The 12,097-nt window shown below is 41.2% G+C and overlaps 1 protein-coding gene across 6 annotated transcripts in view; it reads right to left on the reverse strand.

Annotated features, from left to right (window-relative positions):
* Positions 1 to 12,097, reverse strand: part of PCDH7 (protocadherin 7) — a 1,155,179-nt gene that overhangs the window by 349,910 nt on the left and 793,172 nt on the right. For 4 of the 6 annotated variants that reach the window (XM_069631835.1, XM_069631834.1, XM_069631838.1 and 1 more), the window contains exon 3: positions 1,198 to 1,239. The exons of the other annotated variants lie outside the window; for them this stretch is intronic. In XM_069631835.1, coding sequence (XP_069487936.1) covers positions 1,198 to 1,239 — 42 coding nt within the window. The remainder of the gene's footprint in view (positions 1 to 1,197; positions 1,240 to 12,097) is intronic. 6 annotated transcript variants of the gene reach the window in all.

Genomic DNA, 12,097 nt, shown 5'->3' on the forward strand with positions numbered 1-12,097 from the left:
AGTGATGGAATATACATGAGAACATGGTGGGAAGCAGTGTGCATGGGAGGAAAGTATTGCATTATTGAAACGGTTCTCCACAATGGCACAGACTTCCTGTTTCCTTGAGCATCTGCTATAATGTTCAGAGAGCCAGAACCTCACCCCTTCCTTTTATCTAATCCCACAGAAAAATATGTCACCAAACCATGGAATCCCTTTAGACGTTTGGTTACAATTTCTGTTTTTGTCCCACGTTTCTGTTCCTCTTTCCTCTCACCTTCTGTTCATCCCAATCTAGTGGAAACTTTATGGAATATGATGGAGGCATGCTTTCTATAAAATATACATCTCTAGCATGGCTCAAACCTGTGTGGAAAATTGCAAAATAAAGCATGTGAAATGAGAACACGTAGGCATTTTATCTTAAGTATAAAGAGCAAACTGAGATGTTCCCATCTTGTAGTGATACGATAGCACCGATGTACAGAACAGGGTTTTTTTAATGAAATATTTTCTTCAGCATGTGACTTGAAGCTTATATTTCAGACTCCTATCACACATTTTTCACGTTCTACTTATCACATACAAAACCACTCATATCTTAACAGATAAACAAAATGGCGACCACGTCGCTGTAAAATGATGCAATTTTTTTTTTGTTTCTACTGTATATTGGTCACCTTTATAAGGCAAATGTGAAAACAGGAGTGTATGGTGAATAAGTAACACTACATATAACCCAACTGAGACATCGGGTTATCGTTTTTAATAGTCAACATGAACGCAGGCTTTGAAGTGTAGTTTCAGAGCTTTCTCAAACAGCATATGTAACATGGGCCACTGTACAAACAGAATGCCCAAGGTGAAAGCTTATTTTCGTGCATTATGCTGATTTTGCTCATTTGCATCGTCATAGGTGAAGACAATGAATCTTGTATAATTAACTGGCATGACAAAATGTGGATGTGAAGGTAAGTATAAATAAATGAGGTAGCAAAAATACAAAACTACAAGCTTTACTAGATAATAAGACTCAATAATCTTTGAAGTAGCAAACATGAAGAAATAACTTTGATAAACGTTGGATAGAAGCAAATAATGCAAACAGTGTTTGTTAAATAAGTATATATGCCGCTAAACATATTAAACATGTTCTGGGCTTCATAGCCATAGGGAGAGTAGGGGAAAACATGCCTGACAAGTATTGATACATACCTTGTGTGCTTGGCTCAGTTCTATCTGGGTAAAAATCAGTATCTGAAAAACAAATTGTGGCAACTATAAAGTGCTGCATAGCCGGTGGCACTTCAATAAGTTGAGAAAAGTGATTACATTCAATGCATAACTGTATCACACACATCAGCTGTATGTGAGATTTCTTTTCACTATATCTTCAGATGGAATATTTTTAAGCAGGCACAGGAGACTCTATCGCCCTATACATTAATGATCAATAAACGTTATGTTTTGTCAAAAATGACACAAATTGCCAAGCAAGGGAAAACACAAATGGGGGAGCTGCTGCATAGAGTATGTCATTGAGGGATGCATCAATGGAGATGACATTTATTGTTCAGATAACAGAACATGTATTGTGTGAAAAGTGAACTAATGATGGGTGCGTACAAGGAAAACATGAGTCTCTCTAGCTGCACATCACAACACTGTGCTATATCTGTACTATACTTATACTATACTTATGCTACCAGTCTTCCAATGTAATCCACACAAACGTAAAATAGAGTAAAAGCCAGAAAGAAAAAAAAACACAAATCCAAAACTATACACAATGACTTTGACCAATAGGATTGTATTTGAGGGTGACATTTTCACATATCTTTAATCTCCCTAAAATGCCACCTCATCCACACAGCTCACCACTTATTTTAGCCCCAAATTATCTCTGTCTAACATTTCACTACTAGGGCCCCTTGTCTTTCAAAATGGGTCAACGTCCCTGCACCTGTATGCCAGGTCCACAATGACAGAAGTGCACAATTAACAGGTCTGTATTCAGAGGTCTGTCATAGGCAGATGGGGTAGGTAGTTGACAACATTCCTGGGTTTGAGCCTTATCACAAATGCTCTCCTTTTCCTATGTTGTATTTCATCTTTTTAACAGGGGTTTCATACATTGCTTATCACGTGACTTAATGCATCCTGAACCGGGCGATTCACCTGTCCCATAACGTTTGCACCAGTGTGGTCCCTCTCCATGCAGTACTGTGTTTTGTAATGTATTGGGAGGTTTGACCGGATCCATTTAGTAGCACAGTATCATCTTTCCCTTGTTATTCGCGGTCAGTCAGTTCTTTAGGTCAGCTGTGCAGCGTTGTGCAAGTCTTCTCTAGTTTACGGCAACTGGTTTAAGGAGCACCTACTGATTGAAATGTCTGGCATCGTTTGGAAACAGATTGTTCAAGGTTATACAATTGTAATGAGTCAATGGAAGGAGAGAACTAAAAAGGAAGAGCAAAAGTGACCACTTGCAAGGCTAGCTTTGCATAATCACAGCATGGCTTTCTTTGCTCTGGTCAGGGCGCTCCAGCCGCTGCTCGCTGCTTTGGTTAGTCCAGACATTTGAAAGCAAAAGAGAAAGAGTGGAAAATCAAAAATCAAAAGAAAATTGCATTTCTCATTTTGCTTTTCCGAACTTTGTGACTTTGAACCACAGATCCCTTCAATTACTCAAGTAATCCTATATTTCTGCGAAAAAAATTACCTACAATAAAAACAAAATAATAGTATTAAAATCATCTGTTGTAAAAACCTTTTTTTCTATTTGAAACCAAGGAACCTTTACCTATTTAAAAATGACTGTACGGTTGCTATAAAATAGTCCTCAATGTACTTAACCGGTTTGCCTGGTGTGTGCACTCATGCTTATGGAGGTAACAAAGATAAAGGAAATGACAATTGCCATTTATAGGATTTCCACACGCCAGAACTGTGGCCCATACTACCAACATGTATCAGAAGTTGTCAGATCCCCTTGGCCACCAAATCTGTGAAGCTTTTTAAGAGTGATCACTTTTCTTCTTCTTCTTCTTCTTCTTCTTCTTCTTCTTCTTCTTCTTCTTCTTCTTCTTCTTCTTCTTCTTCTTCTTCTTCTTATTATTATTATTATTATTATTATTATTATTATTATTATTCGTCGTCTTCTTCTTCTTCTTCTTCTTCTTCTTCTTCTTCTTCTTCTTCTTCTTATTATTATTATTATTATTATTATTATTATTTGTATTATTATTATTAGCAGCCATTTAATAAATAACGGTGGACATTAAATAACATAACTAAACAGGAGATTCAAATCAGTCCCCATTTTCAAATCGAGTATTGAAACCTTTACACTGCTAATAAGAGGTGCAGGAAACACGCAAACATAAGCTCGTCATTAACAGGGTTAGGCACCATGTGCTCTGTGCCATTTGCAAGCCAGCAGATAATGCATTGCAGGTATGTCTAAAACCTAGCACATGGCGAGTGCAGTTTGTGTCTAATGTCACACCATGGAGAGTGTGGCGAGAAACAAGTCGGTTTGCCTTTAAGCCTATCTAAGAAGGAGACAACAGAAATAAACGTATTGGTCGCTGTTCACTGAGGCCCAGTCTTGTATCATGGACAATTGGGCATCCCATGTGAGCAAATGTTCAAAATGTTAATCACAAATGCTGCATGCATGAAATGTACACTTTCTGAGCGATTCAGACAGTGTAATATGCAGTGCGTTGGCCCTGGTGTGCTTGTTAATAACGCTCATGGTTCAGAACAGCTAGAGTCTTGTAGAAAGACAAATAGGAAGAAAAACCTGAACTCAGCAAAAGAAGAAATGCAGGAAGGTAGTTTCAGTTGAAATACATGTTTTCCTCTTTCAGTGGTGTTCCAGGGCACTACTGATTGCTTAGCACTCATTAGAAAATGTCGGCTCCCTTCAACATCATTTCACATTATTGGTGAGTCAAAGGGTCTTGCCAAACTACATTTTTAAAATTAGTTCAACAAAATATGTGTACAGGTTCACATCCACCCATGACTAAGTGAGCAGGGGCCCTCAATGGCTCAACCTCTCATGCACTGGGATCTTGCCATGGGTTCTGTGAACGGATATTTCTGCATGCGAAAAATCAATAAGAAGACGATATGAACGCTTAATCAAACCTGTGTTGCTCCGTGCCATCCTGTTTCCAAGGCGAGCACGTTGCCCCTGAGCTATGCTCCCGAGAAGAGTGACGAGTGAAGATTGTGTTCTTGGTCTCGAGGCGTCCCTATTTCCACAGGTTCAACATCACATTATTATTTTCATTTTTTGTAGTATTAGATTCTTTGAACTACTTTGAAGTGGTATTATAATATAGAAAGGACAGTTCTCGATGTTTGCACATATGAGTATATTGTAGTCAATGTTCATTGATAATATTGGCGTAATAAATTACATTTTTCATTAATAGGTATTTCTCATTGCTTCATGACCAGCATCCAACAGTAAACCTGAATAATTTAGTGCTTGAATTAGATTACTACATTTATCCTGTGCAGAAACTGCAGTGATGTGGGAAGCTATGCCTCTGAAAGCGAGGATTTCTAATCAAACCCCCTATCATAATTCTCCTTGCTGAAAAGTACGTTCTTCTTCTGAGCCGGTCTACCGACCCCTCTCAACAGCTGGTTCTGCTTTGACAACATGACCTTCAGAAGGTTACATGTGCATTCCTACCATCAACGGTTGGGACCAAAATTTCAACAGCCAGGTTCTGCCTTTAACTTTGGGCAATCCTGCATTATTTAATTAGGGTTCCAGGATTTGGTGGAAGATGGATGTCAAATCTAAATATAATTGTCTGGTTGTGACATTGTGATCTCTGGGACACCGTGATTGTATTTGGCAAAACAGTTTGGTGTCATTGATCAGCTTGATTTCCAGTGACCATCCTGGTCAGAGCCCTCTGTTTATTCACTTTCTGGGAGGAGTCAATCAATCCATTTGGGCTTAGCCTCTGCGACATTCTTTGACTTCCTGTCTACCTGTGAACACATTTTCACCTTCCTGGAACCCAGGTAAGGCACATAGAGTTTCTGTGTTTCAAAGCTCAGGCTCTGCTAGGTCAAATAGATCAAATGGCATCCCACCAGGGTTTTAATGACCAGAGACTCCTTGATGTAGGCAGACCGGGATAGTGGGAGGAGTTAGGGTAGCCAATAGAGAAGTATCAGTCCACTGAAGGGTCCTACTATCTTGGAATTTGCCAGGGCTCCCACACTCCATGTAACTCCCCTCACCATTTCCTGCAGACAAACCCTTCTGTGTATAACATCACCAGGCTGAAAATTGTGAAAAAGCAGCCACAATTAGACTCCATGCAAAATACTATAAGGGTACCATTCTAATGTAGAATATTCCCTATGTAAAGGAGATACCAACTAGTTGTTTCATCTTTGAACACTTGAAGAAGGATTCACCTGGAACGTGGTTGGAAGTACAGTCTTCTCTGCCATAGAGGTGAAGACCAATATTTCCAAGGAAGAGGCAAGCACCTTCCACTAAACAACCCAAGGGAATATTTATTGTGATCTGCTGACTTAACAATGTTAACGGTAGCTGATATCACTAGTACCAAGGAATTGGCTTATTTGAGGTGCCAGAATCATGCAAGTAATCTCCAACACCTATCTGGCTGGAAAAGCAGCAGGGAGGACATAACTTGCTTCTGGAAACTGTAGACAGTCACCCCCAGAAACTACAAAAAACAAGAAGGGGAATCCTGGTTTCCCCCTGCATTTCTCGACCACTTCAATGCCAGTTTGGGCATGGTTGATGCTATCCCAGCTGCTGCAATCTAACCTCCAAAATCGTCTTCCAATTGAATGCATAACCACCTCACCCATCTCTGAGTTCTGTCTGAAATGAATGGTAAAGGAAGCTCTACTGTCTCCACATCCTAGGCCGGTGGTGTTCTTTAGCATGCCTAACGTAACACAGCCTGCCCGGTTACCAGCCTCTTTGAGCCCAAGATGTCACTGCTGTGGAACCACAATGCTGAATGTTGCCAGTGAGCCATTGCTTCTCTGCACCACCAGCCAATAGGTCTTCCAAGGCTGCCAACACAACACCATCAGTCATTTCCCAGCATCTTAAAACCATGAGGCATTGCCATGCACCTAGAAACGCTTGTGCACAGGAGCGTTATAAATGTCATATCATATCATAACATTGCCAAACAGTGCGAATTTGTTGGGTCATGCCAATGCCGCTCTCCGACTAGACCCGGACTAAGAGCAAAAATTGCCCAGACTCCCGGTTCAACACCGAAGAGCTTGCAAAGCAAGAATCAAAGTGCTGATAGTGGTATTTTCCCCGTGGCCTGCTTTAAAGCGCCCTACTGACTAGTAACATCCCACTCTCTATCTTTTTTGACTTAGACATTGCTGCTAAAAATGTTGCCTGTGTTTGGTCCGATTCTGTTCCAGCTCACATCCATCCTGGAAAGTACCGCCTGCCCACAACCCAAGCTATCCAAATAGGCAATGAAGAGGTTAGGCTGTTCCTGTTTCACATGTATGATGGGTAAATGAGTGTGGGAATGAGTAGCAGGGTTATGCATAATTCATCCCTGCACTCCTGCAGAACAGTAGTAATTTTGCTTCTTAGTATCAGGGGGAAAAAAGGGTCAAAAACTGTACTTATTTCACTAACATTATCACATAATAATATCATTGCAGTCTTGTCATTAGAATGAATAAATGAAATTAATATATAACGCATTTCATTCTAAAGAACTGATGTACTGGATGCTGCTTTTACCTATTTTCATTTCATTTCGGTTTTCAAGTTGGATGTTTTTATGTTATCTTATTTTTCTGACTACAGATTAATAGTATCATTTGAATACACTGTTTTAGATAGATGTAGCTTCCTTTCATGTCAGGTTAGAAAGTCCACCCCCTTTGTTTGTCTTTCCCTTTAGGTACACAGGCCACATAAAGGTTGTGCCAGACACTTCTTGGCCCCTCTTGTGACTGGGTAAGGCCCCTTTCGATTTCTTATCCCATTTGGAACACTAAACCTACCTTTTCTCTGACTTTGGGTAACAGAGCATTCTGTGTGTATTGGTTGAGCAGAAAGAGTTGAATATAGCTTGTGTGGCACAAAAGGACAAGAGAGTTAAGGCGGCAGACACGTAATTCAAACTCCTCATACAACGTTATGGTGGGATAATTTTGTTATGGCCGAAAAATGACCTGCTTTCCCTACAACCCATAAAAGATGGGCAGAAAATAAAAACATATCAGTGTGTGTATTTTTTTTTATATTATGTTTATTGACAACCACTCTGTAAGCGATTCATTTTGACTTTTCCCTTTGGTAAATGTGTTTTTAACAATTAGAGCAAAGTCCATGCAAGGTCTCGCTAAACATGTTATATTTCTAATAAAACCTAAATAATTTGCTCAAAATATATATATTTTTTTTAAAAAAACTCCCTTTGACTGGCCATTTAACAATACCCTCAATTTAAAGAAGGCATTTTCTGTCTTTTCTTTTCCGGACACCACACGTTGTGATACTCTTTGCGCATTTCTTTTACCTTCGCTAACTATCGTGCTGGATTACACAGGTGTTCAATCTATAACCAGTTAGTCTGTACGGAACACTCTAGAAATCAACTAAATAGTTCTTCAACCGTTTATTGAAGTAACATTAAGGCACAGTAGCAGGCAACTCCCACAGCAGAAAGTTCTGCAAAGATCTATGAGAGAAAAATGCAGGGATGTCCATGTGACGGTTTCCAGTTATCAAAATTGTAAGATGTGCAGTCTTCCAATATTTAAAGCTCCCTGACTGGGCATACTAGTGGAATTTCTCCCACAAGAACAGTGACCCATAATTTAAGAACAAAAATTATATTCATGGGACCATCAGAAATCAATATAGTTGTTTAATGGATGGAGAAATGTGTTTGTGCTATTGAACGACGAAACATTTTGACAGCACAGTTTCCAGCACAGTGTCCACCCATGGCAAAAGGGACACAGTGAATACTTGGAGTGCTCTATGTTAATGACATCGACATAACGAAAATAGGATAGGACCAATGGCGTAGTACTGTAGAATGGTTGTTAATGGGAACTTTGAAAACGTCTTCACGTCATTGGTGCAAGATGTACTTGGGCCAAACGCAGAAGTTGACCCCACTACAGGAATCTGTCTTTGAAGGATTCATGTTAAAGTGTGTATGCATAGAATTGGTCATTTGTATATGACGAAGACAGTGATATTGTGTTTGATCTGATAAGAAATCATAAATCAGAGAGTTTGAAAATCAGTTTTGTGTTATGAAAGCAGTTATACAGCTTTCCTTGAAATCCTGAATGAGTGTTGTACGGGCTCATTGTAAAAAGATTATTCGGCTAGACGCGTACACAAGGGACCCCATAATTGATTGCACTAGTGGTTCTTTATTCCTCTGCAAAAAAGTCACTTATAGTAATTACACCGTTCTGGTGACTTGTACTGAGATGTCTGCACTGAGATGGAAAGTGTTGTGACTGTGGCAAAGGTAGAAGAAAGGTCCCTGATAAACAGTGCTCTGTCACTGCCTCCATATTCCTTTCTTCCCAGATGTTCCAAGATGGAACAGTGACAAATGATGTCCCTATCAAAGGATGGTACTGGGCCACTCCAGGGTCCAACACCTTGTTCATATCAGTCACTAGTTGTAATTGGTGTTGAAAGTCTGTACACCGAAATGCATGACTTTGCATTTAGTAAAGGTACGTCTGTCAGCAACATGTATGACTGCATATCAAGAGTTAACGATGGATGACAATATGAGCAAACGGGAGGGCCCCAGTAGCACATGTTTTAATATGGGCCTGTACATGTTCCCAAAATGGCAAGATCACAAAATGTATGTGAATTTCAATCAGAGTTCTAAATCTTTACCACATTTCCAATGATAGATAAGCTGTTAATAAAACTCTTGCACCGCATTGCTTGGGCCAAAGATGTTGCATTCAGTAACTTAATCTATTATTAGAAACCAGAGTGGAACAGCCTCATCCTGATGGCTTCCAGTCAATAATCGCTAATATGGGACTGTCTTCTTATGGATAATAGGATGGCACTCACAACTCTGGGTACCTACCTTTCTCTGTTCTTCCCTCTATCCCCCAAATCTTCTCAAAGCCTACTTGTTTCTGATCCAATTGCATTGCTTCAATCTCTCCTGGTTCTCTACATCATACTGCGGCACATTGGCCTCACAAGAAATTAGAGAAGGGCTCCCTGGAAGCAGCCACTGATTGGCTACTGCATGGCAGAAATCTTTCTGAGTTATTTTCTTATTTTGAAATACGCGGACCACCGAACACGGCGAGGATGATCCTTACCAGACATCCTGCATTTCACTCCTTCAAAGCTTAATTATTTTTAGGAAGCTATGAGCGCAATTGTGCCGTTATGTTTCAGAGAGTTATAACCTACACTCACATAACATGAACTACCTTCGAATCAAGACATATTTACATTAAAACGCTCATAACTCAAATAGACTACTAGACATTGTTTTGTCAACAATGTAAGTGAGCTGCATGTTAACAACAAATGCAACAAGGAAAACTTGCCATTTTGAAGCCTTGAGAAGGATCTATGAGGGTCGGAACACGTGTTGGCTAGGGCAAGACGCTGTCTTGTTATACATTTTGCTCACAGTAAATCATTGTGCTTTTCATATTGTTTGCTGTGGTATTAGTGAGGCATGCACAAAGTTATCAGTGTGTATATATGTGATGCTGGAAATGCATCGGAGGGACACAGGTCCTCCGTAGCCTTGTCCTTTACTGCTTTTTATTGTGTGTTCTGTCGTGTTTTCTGTGCAGGAGTTCATTTGGGATCCTGGCACCAGACTGGCTGGAGTCGTCCCAACGACTGCATGTTGTGAGTACGCCTGTGGGTGGGACATGGGTGAATGGAGTGTGTGACAAATATGCATTCTGTGTTGTGGATGTCTAGTATCTGGTGTTTTACACAATGACTGAGACAGCCCTTCCCGAAACAGGTATGAATGCTGTGTGGAGTGTTGAATGGCTGGCTACCAATACACATAACTTGCTGTGAGTGTCTGTGGAGAAGTGGATGGCCTGAATGCACTGTGTGCCTGATTGGCTGCCTGCCTGCATGAATGCCCTTCGCCGAGATTGGATGCTTGAGTATGACCCAGCAGAATGAATGGGAGATCAACAGTATATCTGGGGACCTCTCACTGCTAGGAATCATTTTCAGAAGCTGAAGTCCACTACGACGAGTAACTGGAGTGAAACTGAAGCTTGACCTTGAAGCCCTGCTGGAAGAGAAGAATTGCTGTTGCTCTTCTTCATCAATCTGAAAGCTGCTCTGTCTCCAAGGACTGACCCAGAGAGGACCTGGTAAGGCACCCTCTTTCCGAGCTACGAGGGACCATCGTGCACCAGTTGATTTTTGCCAAGGGTCCCTGGTAGACAGACCTACGACAGGCTGCCGACCGGAAGACGGGGACTGCTGCAGAATCCCAAGGAGAAGCGCCCGGACTGTTGTCCGCCACTGTCGACAACTGCTGTCGCCGACCGGAGCCGCCATGCTCCCGTTGCCTATGAACTTCATTTGATCCGAGGACACTCTCGTTTGCATCGTCGCCTGTCCTATCCCGCTGGAGAAGGCCAGGCCGTCGACATGCCGAGGAATATCCGCCGGGTGATTTCCCGCCACCCAAAGACCACAGACACGCCGACGACTCGACGCCCTTGCTGGGCCACAGTTCTTCAAACTCTTTGCTATCCAGAACTATCGACACGGAGTTGCCCCGCACACCTCTTCCTTGCAGGACGTTTACGCTTTCCCATCAACGAGCACCACTAGGAAAGAAGCTGCCCCTTCACTGCCTTAGTTCACCCTGTTCTCCGTCGGACGTTTGACAACCCGTGACTCCTGCCTTAAAGAGAGGACACTCAAGAAGGGCCGTCGATTCCCCACCTAGGAATTCTACAATGCCAGGTAATTTGGGGTTGCAGAACTATTGGAAAGTCTCTTGTGAACAATATATTGACTGGGCTTGTGATCTATCTTTATTTTACAGGTTGCCCAAGTGGGGGGATCTCCACACAGAACTGTGTCTAACGGTAGTGACCAGTATTCTGCCAATTGTTCTAACCAACTGCTTTCCTCTTATATCTATTGTTGGTCTCCTTTACGAACTGATTTGTGTGACATTTAACCGTACAGTTGATGCACTTTAAAGAGATCTACTAGTAATTGTGGTACCACATAGAACTGTATATTTGCCATTATAGATAACCGAGTACAAAGTGAGTTATCGTGATATTGTACATAACCTTGAATATTCATTATATAAAGACTGTGTTTTAACGAATACAGTGTGTGGATATTCCTTTGTGGGTTCTTGGGGACTACACTGTACTTAGAAACCAGCCTGCATCACCTCCTGAGAAGCTAGGCCTTGATTGCTCGACCACGTACCAATATTGAGAATCTTGTCAGGGGTCCTCTGTGCCAAATAGAGAGCGGAAGTACAGACACCCCCCTCCGGTCCTTCACACTATATTAATGGAATTTGTATTAAGTAGGCACTGGGCACAGCCTATTGCACACTTGAACACGCGGCATACTAGCCTTCTATAGATAGGACCAGACACATATATCTTTAAAAACCTCAGGCGCAGTCCAGCCTTGTCTGCCCAACATTTTTCTGACTAGACTTACATGCACTTAACTATCCATATTGGTTGCAGATATATGCTTTAATGCTTAATTCTAATGTAGTTCAGGCAATTTCAATCATAGAAAATGCTAATATTTGCTGTTAAAGCATTCATCCTCTTGCCGTCTTTAATTATGCTTTGTCATTCCTGTATCCCCATTGACACAGTAGCCTTGGTGAGGCCAGCTTCCCATGTTTCAGGAGGACTATTTTGCTATTATTTCCCTTTTGCTACGGTAAGGATGAGTCATTAAACAGTCTCTTATACTCGTATGTCTGTTAAATGTATATATGTTCTAATTTTGTGGGGGAGGGGGATGTTCCTGTAACTTCTCAAATCCTGGGGAACACATATCTATTTTATA

This window comes from Ambystoma mexicanum, chromosome 6q (genome assembly GCF_040938575.1).
Source record: "Ambystoma mexicanum isolate Mex_15411 chromosome 6q, UKY_AmexF1_1, whole genome shotgun sequence".
NCBI lineage: Eukaryota > Metazoa > Chordata > Amphibia > Caudata > Ambystomatidae > Ambystoma > Ambystoma mexicanum.